At 39.2% G+C, this 22362-nt stretch overlaps 4 protein-coding genes and 1 long non-coding RNA gene across 10 annotated transcripts in view; 3 read left to right on the top strand and 2 right to left on the bottom strand.

Moving 5' to 3' along the window:
- Positions 1-9473, top strand: part of prkacba (protein kinase, cAMP-dependent, catalytic, beta a) — a 10367-nt gene extending 894 nt beyond the window's left edge. Inside the window, exons 2-11 of one of the 4 annotated variants that reach the window (XM_008328780.3) lie at positions 1956-1964; positions 2485-2546; positions 3130-3258; positions 4248-4346; positions 4600-4682; positions 4842-4968; positions 5056-5151; positions 5516-5638; positions 6052-6216; positions 6302-9473. In XM_008328780.3, coding sequence (XP_008327002.1) covers positions 1956-1964; positions 2485-2546; positions 3130-3258; positions 4248-4346; positions 4600-4682; positions 4842-4968; positions 5056-5151; positions 5516-5638; positions 6052-6216; positions 6302-6427 — 1019 coding nt within the window. In that variant the 3' untranslated portion in view covers positions 6428-9473. Of the gene's footprint in view, positions 1-532; positions 1282-1955; positions 1965-2484; positions 2547-3129; positions 3259-4247; positions 4347-4599; positions 4683-4841; positions 4969-5055; positions 5152-5515; positions 5911-6051; positions 6217-6301 lie in introns of those variants that run through there. The other 3 variants (XM_008328772.3, XM_008328789.3, XM_025065149.1) reach the window with 3 other exon arrangements.
- Positions 9474-9580: 107 nt separating this feature from the next.
- samd13 (sterile alpha motif domain containing 13) lies at positions 9581-12172 on the top strand. Of its 3 annotated transcripts, none has more exons than XM_008328816.2 (5): positions 9581-9655; positions 10189-10286; positions 11042-11084; positions 11170-11281; positions 11364-12172. In XM_008328816.2, the coding sequence occupies exons 2-5, from the start codon at positions 10259-10261 to the stop codon at positions 11505-11507; spliced, it is 327 nt and encodes a 108-aa protein (XP_008327038.1). In that variant the 5' UTR covers positions 9581-9655; positions 10189-10258; the 3' UTR covers positions 11508-12172. The 3 variants fall into 3 exon arrangements, with proteins under 3 accessions (XP_008327038.1, XP_008327031.1, XP_008327047.1); XM_008328809.3 differs by having other exon boundaries at positions 9606-9808; XM_008328825.2 differs by having other exon boundaries at positions 9606-9645.
- Positions 12067-12468, bottom strand: LOC112488525 (uncharacterized). The gene is made up of 2 exons (XR_003052667.1): positions 12314-12468; positions 12067-12252 (listed from the first exon to the last, which is right to left on the bottom strand). It is a non-coding gene; the product is annotated as an uncharacterized LOC112488525 (long non-coding RNA).
- A 1180-nt stretch (positions 12469-13648) lies between these two features.
- uox (urate oxidase) lies at positions 13649-17977 on the bottom strand. Its single transcript, XM_008328834.3, has 8 exons — positions 17829-17977; positions 17254-17466; positions 15681-15797; positions 15457-15535; positions 14936-15122; positions 14126-14249; positions 13901-13984; positions 13649-13813 (listed from the first exon to the last, which is right to left on the bottom strand). The coding sequence occupies exons 1-8, from the start codon at positions 17847-17849 to the stop codon at positions 13739-13741; spliced, it is 900 nt and encodes a 299-aa protein (XP_008327056.1). The 5' UTR covers positions 17850-17977; the 3' UTR covers positions 13649-13738.
- A 138-nt stretch (positions 17978-18115) lies between these two features.
- On the top strand, positions 18116-22328 carry dnase2b (deoxyribonuclease II beta). The gene is made up of 6 exons (XM_008328842.3): positions 18116-19278; positions 19432-19606; positions 20140-20218; positions 20546-20707; positions 21029-21226; positions 21800-22328. The coding sequence occupies exons 1-6, from the start codon at positions 19169-19171 to the stop codon at positions 22129-22131; spliced, it is 1056 nt and encodes a 351-aa protein (XP_008327064.1). The 5' UTR covers positions 18116-19168; the 3' UTR covers positions 22132-22328.
- The last annotated feature ends 34 nt before the right edge of the window (positions 22329-22362 follow it).

A 22362-nucleotide genomic window follows, 5' to 3' on the forward strand; every position in this document is an offset into this window, starting at 1 on the left:
TGATGTTTCTATAAAGATGACAAACAACAGTTCCCACAGTTACCAAACCAGGCTCCAGGTTTACAGCAGACCACCTCACCTTTTCTGTCATTTCCCCACTAATCCCCCAAAAACTCTCTCCTGTTGCTGTGGCCAGGGCCAAAGACATCCTACAGTTTCTGTTGTGACTTATGATTGAGTGCAGATTTTTATATTATAATGTTTAAGAGCTAAATCACATAAAAACCAATAGCCAGAGGGCACTCAGTTGTGTTCAATGTCAGTATTGACCCAGCCGATCCACTAAAGTGTACCATGGCTGCAGGTCTGCCTGGGCAGCACAGGCTTGACCTGCTTTCTGACTGGCAACAGTCCAGTTAAAGTCTCAGCTCTTATAATAAGTTGATCCACCTGTGGTGTCTGTGCCGCCGACGGAAGAAAGTCCACAAATCTGAGAAGGAAAAAATAGCACAACCTGTACAGTGTCAGTAAGAGTGTGTCCCGTTAGAAGAAGAAGAAGAAGAAGAAGAAAAAGAAGAAGAAGAAGAAGTAAGGAGTTAGAGAAGAAGAAGAAGAAGAAGAAGTAAGGAGTTGGTGTTGGCTGTAGGAACACCACTTCTCTCTCTCTAAATATTTGGTTTATTGCTGTGTTTTTATCACATACTGAAGGCAGTGGCATCTAAAATGAAATCCAACTCCCAGAGCCAAGATGCATTTCTAGTTCACCTGTAAATATGTTTAAGACTTGCATTACTAAAGAAGAACATTTACTAAAATTGCAGTGTTAAACTTAACCACCAGAGAGCATCATAACCTGAAGCTATAGCTCTGACTGTTGAACTGCTATAGGAACGTTTCCTCCTTTGTAGTCAGTTTAAAATGATTTTGACATGATTTCAATATTTGCCTGCAGTTTGGCAGATTGTCTTCACCGTTGTCAGAACAGTCTGAGTGGAAGTTGAAATGACATGTCACAAGAAAGTAGTCTCATGTCAGAGACTGACACTGAGTACTTGAACAGGAAGCTCAACTTTCTGTGGTTAGCTGAGCATTTGCTGTGCACTTTGCTGCATACAGGAAGCTGCAAGTGTCACTCACTGCTGACTGCTCACTGCCTGAAACATTTGCTCGGTCTGAGAGCAACACACGTCAAAGAATTTGTGTCAAAGATGGCTCAGGGAAAGGAGCAATCCTTCGCCAGCCGTTTATTTCAGAAGTATTGCAAAGGCAGCCAAGAGCAGAGAGGACAGGAAAGTGATGTGCCTCACATCTCTGAGTTCACTCTCATGTGGGACAAGTCCAGTAAGTGCACGTTGATTTTACACTTGCAGAATGAGCACTAACCTTTGTGTAACTGGAGGCAGAGGTGTCCTCGGTTCATATATGTTGCTCCTGTTGGTGCACTAACCTTTGTGTAACTGGAGGCAGAAGTGTCCTCGGTTCATATATGAGCGGTGTGTTGTTTGAGATTTGAAGACACAGGAAGCCTTTATCTTCTACAGCTGACGTGCACTCATTAACTTTAGTAAAGGGGCTCTGTTTGCTTGAAATGCTTTTATCATTGATTCTCACCGTCCTGTCATTTCTGTTATTTGTAATTTCAGTATGAAACACTGCATTTTATGTGCTTTTTACAGTGCTAGTTGAATAACTGTGTGTTTTTTGGGATGAATCGTTGTTGGTAAAAAAATACAGAGCTGTGACAGAGAGGTGTGTTTGACCCCAGCACCTTCAAATGACAGTAGAATAAAAACTATTACCACCAGTAAAGTTACCAGCGTAACATTGTCAGATGAGTATTTTCTGCGATGATTAATGTCTTCAATGTTTCACTTTGTTGTGTGTTGCATTAAATCCATGTTAACGTGATATGTTCTTGTTTTCAACACTTCACAAATGTTTCTTTCTCTCTTTCTCTTCTCCGTCATTTCCATCCATGTGGGTGAATGTTCCTGCAAACCCTTGGTGAACTGTAGAGACTTTTGGTACGATCATTTCCCCATGGGCTGTCCTAAATCACAGAGCAGAAGTGTATCCTGTGAATATGACAGCGTTGAACAACTCACATACACAAACGTATTTAATGGTTCGTCATTCGGCCACCGGCCGCTTGAACGGCTCTGTGATTTTGGACGTCTCATGTCTGCTGTGACTTTTACTGTGCCTGCACCGAGTCTGTTGTGTTGTCTGTCTGTCCTTCGTTCCACTGACACTCCCCTCTAAAAGAGATGCACCACAGCTTTATTGAAATTGGCCAGTTGTGAAAATATTGCAACAGCTTTCTTGCATCACTTTATGAAAAGAAAAAAACCTTTTATTGTAAATAAATGCCTTCTCTCACACTCGCTGTCAATCCCCCGTTCCCCAGAGTGCACTTGTGTCCCTGTGTGTTTAGGCTTCCTTTGTTTTGATTCCTAAAGGAGTTTTTGACCCAAGTTGACCTCTGTCACCCTTTGGTTTGTGCTGAGTCTCTTAATGCTGATCAGATTTGTGATGTTGTTGCAGTGAAAGAGTTCTTAGCTAAAGCCAAAGACGACTTTTTAAGAAAATGGGACTGTCCACAACAGGTGAGATTTGTTTTTTATGCACTTTGTTAAAAATGTTTTAAACAACAGGTGAGATTTGTTTTTTATGCATTTTGTTAAAAATGTTTTAACTACATACTTCCTTTCTACAGTTGTTAAAGGAAATGTAGGGAACCAGAAGTTTAGAAAGCTTGTTTGTTTTTTTGTTTTTTTGTAGACACCTCCCAGGTACTGGAAGTTCTAACTACCATATTTGAATTTTATTTCATTTTTTAAATTCACTACTTGACTCAGAAGAGAGTGTTTTTGAGAATGAGCTCCTGGTTGTCTCCATTTTCATATCAGTAAAGAAAGATGCTGCAGAAAAGGATGATACAGTGATATAGTATAGAATCACCTGATACGTTGCTCAGTACTCTGTGTTTGTTCCAGGTCTGTGGTACTTTTTATCTTTGTCAAAACAACTTATTTTTCCTTAATGTATTGCTTGTGAGAGTAATAAAAAGTAACGTTTAATTCTACCTTTCCACTTCAAGCTCCAGGAAGACAAATTCTGATACTTTTTATTTAGTCAAATCTTATCTTTGGTGCAAAAATCATAGTCATCTTTGATGATTTTCTGCAGAGCACAACTGGCCTAGACGACTTTGACAGATTTAAGACGTTGGGGACGGGCTCATTCGGGCGAGTGATGCTTGTCAAACATAAAGGAACAAACCAGTTTTATGCCATGAAGTTTTTGGACAAACAAAAAGTAAGTGTACAGTGTGTTTGAAGAAGAAGACGTTGAACTATTCTCTCTGTTTGACAGGGACTCTAATTGCATAAATGCAGTATTTCAAAGGAAATGTTCCATTTCCTCTTACGTGCTGCTGCTGAGCTATCTAAAAGGCCTCAGAGGTGCTTGATTAGAGTTTCGATCTCTAAATACCACTGTGAGAGTTGAGGGGGGAGGTTAGCATGGCCGGAGAGCAGTGAGAGTGAAGTCCTTAAAAGACATTTATGAGCTCTTGTAGTTTTACTGCTCCAGTGACAAAGGACTGTTATTTTTCCAGGGAAACACTGTCCTTGTGGTAACTTATTTTTAGTTGTTTATAATCTGAACTTCTTCATTTGCTCAGGAGTTTAGTTGTCTTACAACTGCTGTCAATAAGTAGTTGGTAAAACCTCTGTTGTAAACCACTCTGAGTTTATATCAGGACAAGGAAAAAGGTCTTTAATACAGAATGTTTGCTTGTATCTATTTGTGGCCTGGTTTGAAATGCAAATCATTAAAACAAAAACAAAAAAACCAACAATCAGCTGTTGTGGCAGTATCATGCTAATTTGGTCTTCTGGTACTCTACTCTATAACTACTCTACTCTATACTCTAACTATAACTAACAACCTGAAGGTCGCTCCAGTCACAGAAGTCACTGGACGAACTGTGGCCAGGTCAGATGTAACGTTGTCCTACATCCAGTGAGTGTGTGAGAGTCGCATCATTTCCTGTGTGAATACTTACTGTATCAGGAACTCCCCCCTCACATACAGAGTCCGGTGCTTACAGCGAAGTAATGTTCAACATTTGCATTTGATTGCAGTTCTGTCGCTCTTTGTGTCGTTGTGTTGAGGTAAACGCAGCGTAAAGAACCAAGTAAATATCTCCATATAGTTTACCTTAGTTAGTCAGACCACGTGTTAAACTGCTCAGTGTTTACTGCTGTTGACTTGACTTGACAATGTCAACTCTTTGTTTTCAGGTGGTTAAACTAAAGCAGATAGAACACACACTAAATGAAAAAAGAATACTACAGGCCGTCTCCTTCCCCTTCCTCGTCAGATTGGAGTACGCTTTCAAGGTAAACACAAGCTGCACTCCTTTTGGTGTCTCTTACCAGACATACTTCCTTTTTTTATTATTATTATTTCATTGTGGAAAATTTGTGTTTTAAAATATACATTTGCTGTGTGAAGATTAGGGATGTCAATCAATTAACAATTCTAATCAAATTAATCACAGTTAATCATGATTGATCGTGGTCCAGAAAAATCAACATTCCATGTTATAAACATAATAGATTTCTGTGCTTCTTTTATGTTTGTGTTTTGCAGGACAACTCAAACCTTTACATGGTGATGGAATATGTCCCCGGTGGAGAGATGTTCTCACATCTCAGACGTATTGGCAGGTTCAGGTATTTCATCATTTGTTTTGTTTTTGTCCTTAGTTGTTCATTTATTTCCTATATCACATGTTGAATTTCAGTTACTATAAATAACTGCCTTTTTATTCAAATGAAGCTCCTGTTCATGTGTTTCTATCACATCTGATAAACTGAATTTGTTTTTGTCAGTGAACATCATGCAAGATTTTATGCAGCTCAGATAGTGCTCACCTTTGAGTACCTTCACTCTTTAGACCTCATCTACAGAGACTTGAAGCCAGAAAACCTACTCATAGATCAGCATGGGTATATTCAGGTACACAACACGTTTTCATTTTGATGGTGATTGAACAGAAGAACACGTACAGTTCTGAACTCAGTATGGTGTGCACCAAATCTGTAGGTCACAGATTTTGGATTTGCCAAAAGAGTCAAAGGCAGGACCTGGACGTTGTGTGGAACTCCCGAGTATCTGGCTCCAGAGATAATCCTCAGCAAGGTGAGTCCTTAGTTACTACTGAGATGTACAGATACCAGTTCCAGGATCGACATCCACTCAAATTCATTGACCCAAAAACCTTTTATCACCACAACTAGCTGTGCAGCAGTCAGCAGTGCTGTGTGTTTTCTACTGCACTCCAGTGTCTCACATCAGTAGTTTGTTTAAATAGGTCAACAGTGTCGGCCGTCTGGAGTTATGTCAACATTAGGGACGAAGACACGAGCAATAGTACTTTTGTAACAGCGCTTTAAATAAAGTTTAGAAGCAGTGAATGTGTCTGAATAAAGGTCCGGGCGACAATAGTGGGAGAAATAATGCAAACTACAAACAAGAGGGCAAAAAAACGTGTCATTTTTTGCAGGGCTACAACAAAGCTGTGGATTGGTGGGCACTTGGAGTTCTAATCTACGAAATGGCTGCTGGTTATCCTCCCTTTTTTGCCGACCAGCCGATCCAGATCTACGAAAAGATTGTGTCCGGCAAGGTAGGACAGAATACTATGAACACAACACAATTTGTCCAAAAATGTGCCACCGCGCTGGACTTGTCGTGAGTCCCATTCCACTCTGCTCCTGCATTTGCACAAAATTTTGAAGAATAACGGAATCCACCACAAACCATGTGAGTAGCACTAGTTAATGACTAGGTTAGAAAGTAATGTGTGTTGACTGTACAGACTGTCAGTTGTCCAACACGGACATGTTCTTCCATACGTCTGTTTTACTGGAATAAGGCAGAAGTAATTACTATGTCCAACCTCAGACATAAAAACAGCTGACATGGAGACAACGATTTTTAAAATAAATTGGCTGAATTTAAAATGCAGTCCAAAAATATTAGAGGTAAAGAAAAGCGCACTTTGCTTTTAACTATTCATGGTTCTTTCCATTTTTTCAGGTACGATTCCCCTCTCACTTTAGCTCTGACCTTAAAGACCTGCTGAGAAATCTGCTGCAGGTTGACCTGACCAAGAGATTTGGCAACTTGAAGAATGGTGTGAACGACATAAAAAATCACAAGTGGTTCTCCACAACAGACTGGATTGCCATATATGAGAGGAAGGTTGGTCAGAATTCCGTTGTCACGTATTAAGAAAAATCAAATAAATCTTAGGTCCTAGATAAATACTTCCGTTCTCCGTCCTCAGGTGGAAGCTCCCTTTATGCCAAAGTGCAGAGGTCCAGGAGATACGAGCAACTTTGACGACTACGAAGAGGAGGAAATTCGAGTGTCGCAAACGGAAAAGTGTGCAAAAGAGTTTGCTGATTTCTAGTGAGCGGACGGGGGTCCCGCTAGGGTCGGTGTGTTTTGGGGGATTTTGCACTCGGATTTTAAGCGTTTAGGTTGAACTGTGTCCATCACATCTAACACCAGTGCTTCATCCCACACAGCTGAATGAGATCCTTCTTGCCATAGCCCTGCGTGCAGTAACGCACTAACCTGTACACATTATGCAGACACGCCCCCCGTGCTGCAACACACAAACACAAGACTCTGTGTTTTGTTGGTGTCCTCTCTCTTTAATTTGAATTTCCATGAGCGTCAAAAGAGCTTTTACTGCTCCCATTTTAAAACGGCACAAACACTGATGGATTTTATTCGCTGGTGTTGCACATCTTCTGACATTAGCTTTTGGAGAAATTGAAGGGTTCATTTTCCCGTCTTTCTTGTTTCGGTTTATTGTTTAAACTTGTGTTTTTGCCACACCTGGTTGTTTTCATTCCCTGCTGATTATAACCTCCTTAACAAATTAGCCATCAGTCACTCCTCTGTTGTCCGACGTGCTTATGAAGTAATACCAGATCATGGATCTATATTTGGACACTGTTTGCTAAATGCATACCCACAATCCAATTGAAGGAAGTGGTGCTCTGGGAAGGAGAAGAAACAGTTGTGGAGACTGCTTTTTCTGTCCAGTTATGGAAAAAACTGATCAACACTTTTCTTGTCAGGCGCTGTACACGTTGATCAGTTTTCAAATTGCTCGATCCAAATCTGGTCACAGGACATTTCTTTTTACCTCAGAGTCGGTGTGGTATGTACTTTTCAAGTACAAGTCTGATGAGGTTTGATTGACAGGTTGGCAGGTTTTTGGCAAGCCCATAAATTAAGTACACTGAAGGGTTTTCTCACAAACTGATAATTAACTTTTCAGATTTCAATGAAAGGGAATTTGCTGTAGCAGCAAAGCACTTTTGTGTGTGTGAACTTGGTCAGACCATCAGAATAATTGTTCATGATTTTGTTCTGCTTTAGCAGAGCAGTTGAAAGTCTATTTTTAACTTTCTTGTTTGCGTTGTCATTTTCTCACAGTCCCTGAAAGTGTTGCTGTCTTTTTTTACAGAGGCAGATATCAACCTTTTACCACTATTTTAAAAGTTTACGGAAAAGTCCAGATGACCTTTTCTTCCATCCCAAAAACAGAGTCATTTGACAACTCACTGTTTCAAAGATAATTGTCCCCACAAACGTGTCGCTGGTTTCTCTCCAGTTCATCTGGTGACTCATCTGCTCTGTAATCGTGTAAAACCCTGCGATTCTTTCCTCCTCGTGTTGGGGCTGATGGTCTTGATGTACGACAAACTGCTTGATGTCATGATGATATTTATATGGCAATACATAAACTGCTTGATGTCATGATGATATTTATAAGGCAATACATTTTCCTAATCCATGACAATCCCTGACATGTTTTTTTAAAGCATGGTCATTTTTTATTTTATTTTTTTGCAAATGTTTTTTCAGTCCATTCGCAAGTGACTTAAAAAAAACCCCTGAAGAGCTAAGACCTGGGTGAGTTAGAATTTACAGAGATAAATTATCAACAGTTTAAGTGTTGGCGTTTTAAATCTTTGACCCGTAGTCCAGTGCTGTTATTACAGTAAAATATTTTCACTGTGATGGAGCAATAGTGACACATTCTTCCTTGCAAAATTGCTCAGGTTGTGTCCCATCAGTTGAAGAATGACGATGGACAAGTTGTCGTCACCTTGTCCAAACGTTGGTACGGAGTCCGACGTGAGTTTTTGTCTACACATATTTAGGTTAATCCTAGGTAGGGTTTTATGCACAGGATCATTTAAATTAAATAACATGAATATGTAAAGTATGTCTCCAACACCTCTTTACCAGCCTGGTAGGTTCAGTCAAATAATGTATGTCAAAGGTTTGATGCCTGTGTTCTCTTCATGTCTCTGCGTCCTTTTTGGAGGATTCAGTCTGTCGTTCACAAAGATCAGGTTAAGGTCACTTTTTGCAGGTTGGACGCTCAGGGTTTTGTGGAAATAGTTTCTGTTCTCGTTGGAAATGGTAACAAATTGTTTGTAGTCTTTTTGTTGTTGTTTTTTTAACATGGAAACCTTCAGACACTAAGACCATCAGTGAACACGGTGCTGAAGTTTGTGTACTGAGAAATCCTGCTGTTTGGATTGAAGAGATGAAATCAGACGATAACTGAACCTGGTGGTGGCGGGCCGTCTTTAACAGACTTCAGACGTGGTCCTTGTTGTTCACAGGTTGAGCCCACAGTGTCAACTTTCAATCAGCCCACCGTTCCTTTCCAAAGCCACAACCGTTTGTCGTAGATTCATTTATGTTTAGATACAGCATGTCTTCAGAAGACTTGGGTTGTTTTTTAGCATATAATACTTTAAAACGATTTATTCACAAAAGTGTTCTAGGCGGTGACATGTTTAATTTATTTATTTATACTTTCCTCCCTTATAATTAAATTCATAGAAATACAAATGTTGTCAGTGGTTAATACATACTGGTACCTCAGATGTTCCTTTAACACTGTTTTTTTTTTTTAACTTTACCTTTGCTTCATTTGTTTCACTAGGCAAATGGAAGAGGAAGAAGTGTGAACTTCCTGGTTTAAAGGTCGAACAGTTTGTTTCAGCAGTATTTTTTTAATCCAAAGTCCAAACTGCCTGTGTGTAAATCATACCAGAAAGTGTGTAGGAAGTCCACTGCTCTTCTAATGTGTCATGAATCCCTACCATGTGTGTAACAATGTTTGTCATGTCTGATATACATGATGGCACTTTTCCCCATGACCACTCCAATATCCTATAGAAGGAGTTCCTTTTTGAGTTAGAGTTTTTTGTAGCTATAGTCACACGTATGCCAGTGCGGGATCATTGATCTGAAATGTGTCTCTATCTGATACTCTGTTTTATTCATTGTTATTATTTTCTCACGTTATTTAGAAGGCTGTTATGTTTTTCCTCCATCCATATTTACTTGTGTTTGCAAGGAGAATATACTTTGCTGTAGCAGATTTTTATGTATCAAAATAAATTATGTAAGAAATGTCACTATAATAAATCATTTTTTTTATTTAAACGTGACTTTTTATGCTTTGGCGATTGGCGGATGATGGATAACATTGCGAAACTACAACCTCGGAGTTGGAGCGGTGTGAGACTACATTTCCCATGAGCCTCTGCGCTTACGTAGTGGGCGAAAAAGGCAATGGGCGATGAAAAGGTTCTACTTGGTATTACTTCAATAAATCCTCATATTTATCAGACATTTCTAACTGCCTGTTGCTTGCAAATTTAACCCAGAAATTTGAAAACATTTTTTCGTTTAAACTACGCGTTTGGCTTCAACAAAGATTCGCTGTCAAGCAGGAATCTTCTCAAATAAGGTAACTTAAAATATAGCTAAGCCTGCTAACTTAGCCCGATATGAACGCGAGGAGGCAGCCATCTAATAAGCGTAGCCATATCCCTAATTGTACAGTACATTTAATCTGTTTTTATTTATTTTTATATTTTACAGTACAGGCAATTTTACGCTTGCAATGTGGTGTTCTTATTTATTTTTATATTTTACAGTACAGTACACGCTTGCAATGTGGTGTTTAATGGATTTGACAATTGTCTCAGGACGTCATGTTCAGAGGTTGCAGTTTTACTCTAGCGATTTCTACTGACATGCAGACTTTTAATTTTGCTGCCGTAAATAGTGTTTTTATCGAATGTTTTTTTTACTGTGTAATTGTTTCAACTGTGTATTTTCATTTAGGGCTTCGATGACGAGTCCGTGAAGATGTTTGTGCTGCTAACATACTAAGTTCCCTGATTGAAGACATCGGATGAAAAATCGCTGCAACGCTACTGATAGTAAGACACATTATTAATGTCTTTTAAGTCACAGACGTCCACGTACAGTGAAATGATGGCGTCACTTTCGAATGTCACTACTTATCCTGTTTCCTTAGAGTAGACAAAACATTGTTTGTTTCCGTTTCTATCTCACTGCTTTGGTTACGAGCATTCTATTTGTGTCTTCTCTGAACTTCAGTGAAAGATAACGATAATAACGAAAGTAATTAATATAATTGTCATAATTAACAAAAGTTAAATGAAGAACAGGACACATACAAATGAGAACAACAAAGTTATCTTTGCTAAATGTCAGTCTATGTTATGTTAAAGAGAATAAGCGTGTTTTTAAAAAATGAAACTGAAAGTACATTAATTTTTCCAGTAAAAGGTCCTTTTTCTCCTTCCAGTATTTATTTCTACCACTTAAAGGCAAAAAAAACGTGAAAACTACTAAAAGCAATAACAAACAGATTAGTAGATTAGATTAGATTAGATTGATGAGGAAAATCTGTATGTATGGATTTCATTACAAGGATTTTTTAATTCAGTCTACTAAAAACATTTAAAAAGCTATGCTTATTCATAAGTTTCACTGAATTAAATGTACGTATTTGTTTTTACATTGAAATTTAAATTAGAAATTTGATTTCTAATTTAATTTACTAATATTGAGAGTTTAATTTAAAATGTTTTTTTCTTGACACATTTGTTTTGTTTTATTTTATATTGCTGGTTAATTGAGGAGGGGTTTTTTTGTTTTGTTTTTTTAGACGTAATGGACGACAAGGCAAATGGGTCTGTTGACACCAAGAGGTATCGTCGTCCTGAACACTTTTAATCATTGTTAATATAGTTCTCATGAGAGATGGTTTTGATTCGTTCTCTGCTGACTCCACAGTCCGGTGGAGAACGGTCAGATGCCAGACCCTGCCAACTGGGGAGTCGCCGATGTCGTGAACTACTTCAAAGCCACGGGGTTTGAGGAGCAGGCCACGGCTTTTCAAGATCAGGTAGGTCGACTGTTTGACATACATGGTCAGGTGATGTTTAAAAAACAAAAAACTCAGGTGTGTGTCTCTGTTCAACTGACAGGAAATCGATGGGAAGTCCCTGCTGCTAATGACGCGTAACGACGTCCTGACGGGGCTGTCAATTAAACTTGGGCCCGCCTTAAAAATCTATGAATATCATGTGAAGCCTTTGCAGACTCAACACCTGAAGAGCAACGCCTCGTAGCGCCGCGGCCCGTCCTCGTCCGAACACTCACCTTGGTGACAATCACGTCAGGAGATTCCAGGTTAGCTGCTGCCTCACAGGCCTCCGTGGCCCTGGTGGCACCTTTTCACAGGACTTGAATGTTCTGTGTTTATATAAGCTAGGCTCCAACAATGAGTTGAACATTGAGTTCCTCCTAATGTTTGTTAAACCCTTTGTACCATTTTCATTTCTGCTGCTTGATGTGCGGTGGTGTGCAGAAGTCCTGAGCCGAGCCTGACATTTTTCATCCCAGAAAATGTGACCAGTTGTAAGTTTGTGCAGCTGGTGTAAACATGCAAGGATTTTTTTTTTTTAAGCAGAAGTGAACTTTATGATTACAGTACTTTTGTACTTCTTATTTGTGATGACTCCCCCGCCTCCCTGTTTTATCTGAAATCCTCAGGAATATTATTTTAACACCTGGGGTCATCCCAAAACTAATTTTAAGATGTTGTTGATATCAGACAGCCAGCCAATCAAGCTGTTCTCAAATGGCAGTTGTTGAAACAGTGTGTTGATTTATACTCGATCATGGTCCCAAAGATTTTCGACCATGTTACCAACACTGTGGGTGTGAATCATATATTATTATCTAGCCTGTTTTTAATACGGTTTTTAAAACATTTCATTAAATGCAATGAGAGTTTAACTGCATTTTCTGGACACTATTACTGATGTTTGCTATTTAATGTATTAATTTATTTATTATTCTCATGGTAGCAACCTTTATTCAGATTCAGTTGTTCACTTTTCCGAGGAACCTTCTGACAAAAACACAACGCAACCTTTATTCAGATTCAGTTGTTCATTTTTCCAAGGAACCTTCTGACAAAAACACAACCTACGTTTGTAACTTTATAGTAGTCATTCTTGGCCTTTTTCTTTGTCATTTGTAGGTTTTTAACACATTAACCACATCAATTCTATAAGCACAAGGTAGTAGCATTGACGACGTTCTCGATTTGTTTCACATTGACTTATGTAACAGTAATGTCGCGGTTGAGTCGATGAGTGATTTAATGACATCATCAGTTTTGTAGCCTTTGCTAAAGACGACGCTCGTATCTCAAGTCACTTTTTTACTCTTGGCTTTGTGACAGTTTCTTCTTCTCGGACAGTTTTTTCCTTCAGAGCGCCTTCTTCTTTTTCTTCTGCAGAGTAACATCACTGCCCATTTTATTGAAGTTATTATGACTTAGTTGAGTGGAGGACAAAATATCAGCAAGAGCCAATCGAGGTAAAGAGTGCGTTGGTTTGAACGACGGGAGGAAAAAGTACTTTTTAACTTTCTGACTCCACTCAGTCGACACTTCAACAAATCGTTTTTTCCATCATTGCCCTACAAGGTGCTTAGAAATGTAATATTGCTCTGTGGCTTTGGAATATTTGGTAACTTTCCTGCTGCTGCTTCTGCTCCAGGCGGTGATTTAATGTGATGTAAACATTTAGAGACTTTTAGAGGTATTTTATTGAAGTCCGTAACCGTATCACAGGAGACTCATGATGTGAATTATCAGAGAGTAGAGACTCTGGACTGATGCACGCCACCGGTTTTTTTATTGTGTGAGTTTGTGTGTGTGTGTGAGAGTGTGCATGTGTGTGAGTTTTATCTGGGAAAAGAAAATCTGGTAATACAATACAGGTATGTTTGTACATAGATATGTTTGTTAAAAACAGTATTTGTATATAAGATGATATAGTTGAAGTTGTTTCTTACCTGGATCTTACACAGAGAAGAAAGAATCCATGAAGCCCCTTCTCTCTTTCTCTCTTTCTCTCTTTCTCTCTTTCTTTCTTTTTTTAATGTATTAAATGCTGACTGTGAGCATGTCGTTTGCTCAGACATAAACGTTCGATGATCCAGGCTTGAGGCTTTTAATGAAAAGATATTTTACAGGTTTTTATTCTTCTGTGTGCTTACTGTATGTGTGTGGTTGTGTCACACGGCCACAGCTGTAAAAAGAGCGTGTGACTTCAGTAGGTGTGCTACATTACACTGGAATGGAATTTTGAAATCATGGCTTTGCAATAAACGGTGCTCTTTTCTCACCAAAGAACAAAATTGACGAAATGTAATGAAATGTAATCAAACATTATACTGACAACATTCAGTCAAAATGTTTTCAAGTTTTCAAACCATTTTTTTTAATTCAAAAAGAATAATGTTAGTGTGAGGCCAGCATTGCTGCCTGGACATTTTGTTGACTTCTTCACAGCTTTGCCGTCGGTTTTCTTCGCACGGTGCCTGTGATGTTTCCTGCCGGACTGTCCAGGGGAAGTAGTACCTGTGAGTAATGTGAATTCTTTAGTAATGTCTGTTTAATTTCTTGTCAGAAAAACATGGAATTTGATCTAATGTTATTAAAACTCACTTCATCTTTGTTGGCAATACCCATTTTTGTCATGTCAATGGTGAAGTAATGCTGGTTGGGCATAACAATCTCAATCTCCTCCACCTGAAAGAAAAGTCCACATTAACATTTGCACCCATTTGATCCTTGAAAAATCTAAAAGTAGAAGTCGTTTTGGCTGTAAAAAGTATTGTTAAATGATTGAGTACGGCTGTAAAATGTATTTTTCTTAAAAGTCCAGCCTACCTCAGGAACTCGCTCCAGGATCAGGAGCTGTGATTCATAAAGAGTCTTCTGCACCGATGGGGAGAATTCTCCACGATCGTAGGGCCCAGCAAACTTTTCTACGATTGTGTCTCTCACACACTTCCTGACAGTAGACACACACACACACACACGTGTAAATCGTTACCAGGATACTGGGAGATAACATGGGACAATCTGTTTTCTGGGTGAGTGTTTGTTTAATTTTGGATCAACAGTTCTGATGACTGTCTCATCGGTCACCGGTTTTGTCATCTCCATTCCTGGGCTGTCGTGCTATCAGTAAAGGGGAGTTTCATGGTATTAAAAGGTTTCTGTCAGAGGAATGTTTTTTCAAACTGTTTCTGATAAATGTCACCGGAAAATTATATTTGAATAAAACAATAGATCGAATGAGACTTTCGACAAAAGGATGCTGATTTTTTTTTAATGTAGAAACACATTTTTAATGTAAATTATACCCATGGGTTTATGTCAGTGATGATTCTGTTGTCGATCTCCCACATGTCAGAACACCAAAGCTATATTTAAAAACTAATTACTAAAAAAAAGAAAAAATGCTATTGCCATCGAACAGTGGGAAAAAAAAAAAAAAAAAAAAGAAATGCTATTGCCATCGAACAGTGAAAAAAAGAGTATTGAAATTGAAATCAATTTCCTTCCACAGTGGGACCCCAACTCCCAAATGACTGAGTTATAGATCATTACAGATATTTGTTGTAATCAGAGTATATCTACTCTCCTAAGGCTTGGAAATCTGCACGTCTACAACAACGTGTGCTGCATAATTACCAGGCGGCATCAAAGTCGACATCCTGGACCTTGTTGTAGCGCCACCTGGAATAGATGGAAGTGCAGAAACACCTGTCCTTGGTTTCCTGCAGCGTAGTAAAGCGGTCACGAAGAAAACCTTCGAAACCAGACTGTGTGGTTTTCAGCACCTTCATGTTCTTCACTCCACTGTGGATTACTGGGCGGCCTGTGATGAGACACAGTGACGAGGAGACTCTACACAGTTATACTGTAATCAGGTTAGGACATTAGTGACCAGTGGTGACCCCAGGTCGCTCAACCATGAAGCCACATCAAACAAATCTCTTTACATCTTATTATTATCAGGATTCAGGGAATAATGTGTTTTTAGTTTACAGGAAAGTAACACGTTTGAACTCTGCCTGCTGCCATCATGTGGCGAAAATATTAGAATTGTTTTAAAGAAGTTAATATATGCATAAATATGATCCTGCTTCAACCAGAGCCGTTGAAGAAAGAACTAAGTAGTGAATATTTGTACTTTAGCAGAGAAGTTTTACCTCCTAGATTCTGTTCAACATCACAAATGCGATCCGCCTCTGGGCTGAAGATAAAGGCATGTGCGTGTTCCAGCCCATTCTGTAAAAAAAAAAAGAAGAAAAATAAATTCTACTGAAGCATCAGGAAGACGGCCTTTCAGAACGAGGGATATTCATCAAAGTGATTTGAGCTGATTGTGTTCTCTCTGTTTCACAGCTGGTGATTTCTGAGTCCTGTTATTCACCTTCTCTAATCGTCTCCACGGAGCCTCCTCCATGTTGACCTTCACCTTCAGCACGTGGTTGAAGGAGGTCAGGAAATGATTGCAGATGTCCAGGGAAAACTGCTCAATGCTCTTCACCTAAACAAGTGCACGTCACAAAAAGGCTGCTGTTGAGTCACCAGACAAATATCAGGGTGCCATTGGTGATGTCTGACAACAAGAACGAGTGGAATGAAACATTATTATTATAGAGAATATTTTTTGTCAACAATTCGATGCCTGAAACAACAAAATAAAGTCAAACCAAATCACTTAATCATAAATATAGTTCACATTGTATAATATAGTGTAAATAGAAATATCAGAGAATTCAAAGTCTTTGAAGGGTTTCAAAACAAAAAATATATAAAGGGTATAAAACCCAGAGTAGAAAAAAGGATGATTATTTTGATGTTTGCTCAGAGTGGTGTCGGTGTGAGTCAGATGAAAACTACTGTTACCCAAAAGAACTACCTCTGTCTAATGGGATTAACTGATTAACTAACACTCCAAACAGCCGAACAGGATGAACGTGTCTAAAACCCCCAGGTCCTCCGCTGCTAGACTGATAATCATTGGTGAGATCACAAACCCACGGGGAGACATCTTTTAATTACTGTGACCCACGGCAGTAAACTGAGTGGGCAGGATTTGATTCACGGGCCTTATGTTTGACATGGATTACGTTGACTCAGTTGAACAGTTGACTCAGGTTGACTCAGTTGAACAAACCGTTGACTCAGTTGAACAGTTGACTCAGTTGAACAGTTGACTCAGCAGTGTCATGTGTTTTGACTCTGTAACAGTGAACTAATCTGTTTGATGTGCAGATAGAACTCGATTAAAGCTTTAGTTTAACATATTAACGATTCTGACGAGAGTTTGAGCCACAAATACAGCAGGAACTCATTTCGGTTCAGGGGCCACGTTTGGTTCAGATTACATGTCAACAACAGAATTATCTATAAATAACAACAAGTCCATGTTTCCCCCCTTTTTTTCTGAAGTACAAGAACATTAGAAAACATTCATATTTAATGAACTATCATTTGTTCTGTTCTCGTCACTCTTTCTCGCTCCCAGGGATTTGATTGGATGGTCAGAGAACGCACGTTTGAATCTAGAAAAATTAAGTTTTCTCTGCGTCTGTCGAGCGGTCGTTCTCAGTCTGAAGATTTTAAACCATAAATTCGTCTGGACAGACCGAGCCTCCGTCGTTCGAACAGATGGAGACAGAGAAGGACTAGTTGTTAGAACTGGAACCCGTGGTTAATCTGTGGAGTAATCGAACTGCTCTCAGTAACTAATCAGAAGTTTTGGTGAGTAAAATGCAGTTTTTTTTATAATATTGTAATTTTATAATCTTGTTATTGTTATTGAATTGATATATTCTCGTTGTCAGTTGTGGCTGAATTCTGCTTCGTGGGTTTGTTGCTTTAGTAAATCTATGATACACCGACTCGTCATACTACGTCTCTGCATCATATTGATGGTTCCCACAGAAACGATGTGACGGGGTGACAGCCAGCTGTGCCAGTAGACGTCGGTGACTCACCCCTTTGAGTTTGGCCAGTGCATGGACGGTGTTCTTGATGGTGTCGGTGGGGATGACCTCCGAGTTGTCTCCGTCCAGGTAGGCTCTGTGTGTTTTCAGCGTGAGCTCGACGTCAGCCTTCAGCTCGATGACGGAGTGACGCTTCCCCTGTCGCCGGATCACCAACACTTTCACCGCATTTTTGCCGTAGCCAGTTCGTACGAACTCCACGTTCTGCGCACACACGTACATAGGTTTTGACTGCTGTCACGTCACTGAGCAAGACTTTCTGGTTATACCGACGGTTACTGCTGTGAAATAGTCAACTAGTTCAGTCGGTTTGGGACAAATAGCTTAACAATAAATACAAAAGTATAAGTAATATTGTTTAATTATTGGTCGGACGAATTAACGTCTATAACAACAGGTGATACATGTGAACCATCACAGGAGGAAACTTTATACTTAATTTGTTTTTCCACTAATTTATACCATGATAACATAAAAAAAAGAAAATCATATATGAAGCCATATACATTTATTCATATAATGATTTATTTATTCAACTATACATCTGTGTGTGTGTGTGTCTTTACCTGAGGTGAGACGGCGGCCATCGTCGTCCTCCGCTGGTTCACCTGTCTGTGTCCTGTGACAGCTGTCACCTCCAAAGACGAGGGTTTTTAAGAGTGGGTGGTGCCACCTTTGTAACCGGTTCATTGAGTAAATAGACAGGTTTTTTAAAAAAAAAAAAAAAACTATATATATATATATATATAGTTAAAGTGCAAATATTTATTTATAATTTAGTGTTTGCTGAATGAAAGATAAGACATTTGTTTGAAGAGCTGTATGAGCTGTGCGTTTGTAGTGTAGTTTTTAGAAAGTTGTTCATCACAAGAAGAGACAAAAAAAGAGACAAACATCCATTGACAGTAATAATAACCTGCACCTAAGGTCAGTTTTTAGTGAACAGTTGAATCTGTCACTGCCTCACACTGAGGAGGAACATGTAAAAACCAGATTCAGAAAGACTGAACCACTGAACCACCGTGTCCCTGGTTGAGTTCATCTTGTTAATGCTATTTATAAGGTTCTTGTCCAAATTATTTATATCAGTAAAGTGGTCCTGGTGTGGATCCTTGAGGCACACCCAGCCCCAGGCCCCTCACAACCAGACAGTTCAAGTCCATTTTCCTGAATGATCTCCAGGTGATGTGCATGTCTGTGGATGTTTTCTCAAATAAATTGAATACATCTAAGAACACACACAAAGATGCATTTGATTTCATTTGATAGTCATTTCATCATCGTACTCTCTTCATTTATTTTGGGTGTCATTAAGGTTTTTTTTCCCAAATTTTTTTTTTTTTTTTTGTAGAACAGGCCTGGACTTTGAAGTATTGATCAACTGTTTGGAAAAGATTTGAAAAGTTACCAAGAACAAAGGTTCTGTTTGTGACTGTAACCTAGTTTCACAGCATTCTTAATTTCACTGCCACAATTTCTCCTGCTGACAAAATTAAACAGAAAACAGGTGCGAGGCTCGTGTGTCGGTATCTCAGTGAGACCAGGTGTTTCTTTGTGCTCCAGTGAACACCAGTTTCATTACAAGCAAAAATAAAACAGTCAGAAAAGTAGTATTTAAAGAAAACGGTAACATTGGAAAACATTCTGGAGAAGTTAATTCCCATTACATGGAACTACTGAAATCCAATAATATTATAATAAAATAACAATGTTAAACATAATCCTACTGTCCCTTCATCAGCGCTCTGTCATGTGACAGCACCCCATGACTTCCTTTTTTTTTTTTTAAAAAAGCTTAAATCTTTTTATAGTTTCTCGCTCACAAATCTCAGAACCTGACAGCAGATCTGGTTCCCATATTTCTGTGTTTCCTCGCCGTGTTTCACTGCAGCCGTCACTCGTCAGGATGACCGTACACTTCAGTTTAAAGCTTCTAGTAACCGTCTTGTTCTGGCATTGCACGCTGAGTCGTGCCGACTTCTCCTGTAGGAATGAAGCTGATGAGCCCGTTGATTGGTGAGTTAATAATTGTCTCGTCATGTGCCTGCAATAACAAAACTAACGTCAGAAGACTAGTTATAGTCATCTTCATCATCCATCACCTGTTTTAAGATCAACCTTCAAGGATGATCTGTCTACGCTAATCTGGGTCTTATTCTTGTTCTGCAGGTTTATCATCTACAAACTGCCAAAGTATAGGATTAACTACGTGGGCAGTGGGGTGGACTACATGTACCTGGACTCATCAGTAAACGACTGGAAAATGAGTACATTTATGGTTAACCTCAGCCAAGGAGCCGTAGGAAACACACTCAGTCAGCTTTATGCAAGAAAGACCTACGAGGTGAGAAAGTTCACATGAGGGTTTTGTTTGTTTTTTTAAATGAACAGTTGTTTTATTCAGGCTGTGAGGTCATACCACATGATCTAAATAAATAATTACTGGGAACTACAGCGAAGCGGTGCCTTATTACACTTCCTCATCAAGATAATCAGGTAGTTTTCTCTGTCAACTGATGATATTCATATATATATAAATTATATTTGGAGAATCTAAACCATAACAATGAAAACAGTAAATGCATAAATAGCAAATGTGTGTGTGTTGTTTTATTAGAGACTGATCACATTGATGAACATTTGCACATGGTACAAATAACTGCTGCTTTGGACAATGTTTTTACAGAGTTTACATGGATATGGATGGATATATTTAATTTAAAATTAGTAGCATTTTTCACTCCTTACCAAACAAAATATTTCTAGGTCTGTTCAAACTTACTTGTGAAGCTATTTTTTTCTGAGGTCTTGAGGTTTCCAAGTAAACATTGGCGACTGGTAAAAGTTTGTAATAACAAAATATATTTTGTTTCACAGTCCGAGGACTCGGTCTACGCTCTGTACAACGATGCACCACCAGTCCTGGACTACATTAAAGGATATGGACATACTAAAGGTACAGTGAATTATAAGATGGAAACTGTTTACTTTTTTATTAGTCTGCTTTGTTTCACAGTGATTTCATTTTGATTCTGGGTGTAAAAAAACAACAAACTTTACAGCTGGAAGGTCACTGATTGGTTCCTTTATATTAACCGTCATTCTTTATGTCTCAGGTCTGAATAAATGTGTATCTTTATTTAGTTGTATGAGAAGAAGAAAAAAGAACAGATCAATAATTTGACATTGGGGGAGTCATGTCTCAGTGTCCAATTGCTTCATGGATGTGAGGGGTGTTTTCTGTTCATACGAGGTTAAAGACGTGTTTGCCTGTGTCCAACAGGGGCACTGCTCTTGGACCACTCTCAAGGTTTTTGGTTATCACACACAGTACCTCGTTTTCCCTCATTCCCAGAGAGAGGTTATATTTACCCGCCATCTGGGAGAGTCAACGGCCAGACTGCTCTGTGTGTGACCTTCAGATACAAACAGTTTCTGACTCTTGGTGAGTGAATACATGGAGCGGAATTGGTGTCAGCGTCCAGGCGCTCTCACGTCCCAGACGTCTCTGTTCAAAACTCTATTTGAAGAAAAACATAACATTATTTGCACTATGTTCTCATGGTCTGAGGGCTGGTCATGGTGAACAGGATCAGGAAAAGTTATAAAATGTAATATATGTATGTCATTATGTCATTTTATTTCAATTTATTTCCAAAAATATCTCCTTAATCAGTGATCACTGTCTGCTCGACTACAGTGTGAATCAGTCACTGCTGTTTTCAGACTGTTTTTCTAACATCTTCTTTTTGGTGTCTTACTTCAGTGGAGCAGTTGTCTTTCCTTTACCCACGTATCTACAACTGCTCCGTTCCTGCTGCATTCTCCACCGACCTGCCTCAGTTGGTGCAGTTATGTAAAGGCATCAAACCGTCACTGACCTCAGACAGGAACATGCAGCAGCTCGTCTCAGTGGGAGGGGAGAAGTTTGTTCACTTTGTCAAATCTGAACGCTATGTAGACGGTAAGGTGTTCCCCACAAATCTCAGCGCTTACTAGTGAAAACATGAAATGAAATTAGTGCAGATCACAGCATTGTTTGTATTGGTTCTCAGATGAGGTCCTTGACCTCTGAAGGGGCCACACAGTGTCTGCCAGGAGTTTGTGAAATTTGTCGCACAAAATGACGTTTTGTTTTTATTATTTTATTTTATTATTGTCTTTAGAAAGAAGAAACAATAAGTAGAAATGTGTGTTTATCGTCTGTTTTTATTCAACCCCTTCATTTTTTTTTATAATTGTCCGACACCATACAGAAAAAGCCATGTTCAGACATTAATCGTCACCTCCTGTGAAATGAACCACACATCCTCCTTCATTGTGGTCTACCATGTAGAGCTCCATCAGTGGGTTTGCGTGACTGCCACCATTTGCAGAAGAAATGCATAAATACCAGCAGATGGCAGCATTTCTGCAGTTGAAAAAAACAATCACCATACATTTCTTTAGACACATTAAACAGGACACATCTGTCGGTTGAGTTGTCAGTCCTTTGTGATGTCTTGTGTAACTGAACCTCTCGATAATCTCCACTCAGACATCTACACAGGCTGGGTGGCTCAGGTCTTGAAGACAGACCTGCTGGTGGAGTCCTGGCAGCGAGAAGGTCAGCTGCCATCCAATTGCTCACTGCCCAAACACACCATGAACATCAAGAGGATCCATCTCCCCACGTCAGTCTGGTTTCAGTCCTACCATGACCACTCTAAGTGGTGTGTGTCACAGAGACCAGAGGACCAGGTGATCTGCCTGGGGGATTTGAACAGGGACCGGGCCCAGCTGTGGCGCAGTGGTGGACTGACATGCTCATTCAACCCTTTGATTTACAGAGCCTTCAGACAGGTGGTTGACAGCTACATTAGCTGCTAAACCACAGGGACACTGGTAGAACCAGTACCAGTGTACCAGTCTGTCAGCCCATGTCTCAGTGGTTGATCCCATAATAACATATAATAATAATGATAATGATAATGTATGGTTCAGTATGCAGACAGTAGTGAGTGTTTTTGTTTAAAGTAAAAATTATTTCCAAACAGTTAAAACAAGAACAAAATTATATTTTACAATGTCTATGTCAATGTTTCGTCATTTAAATTGTTT

Source organism: Cynoglossus semilaevis, chromosome 2 (assembly GCF_000523025.1).
Source record: "Cynoglossus semilaevis isolate Cse_v1.0 chromosome 2, Cse_v1.0, whole genome shotgun sequence".
NCBI classification, from domain to species: Eukaryota; Metazoa; Chordata; class Actinopteri; order Pleuronectiformes; family Cynoglossidae; genus Cynoglossus; species Cynoglossus semilaevis.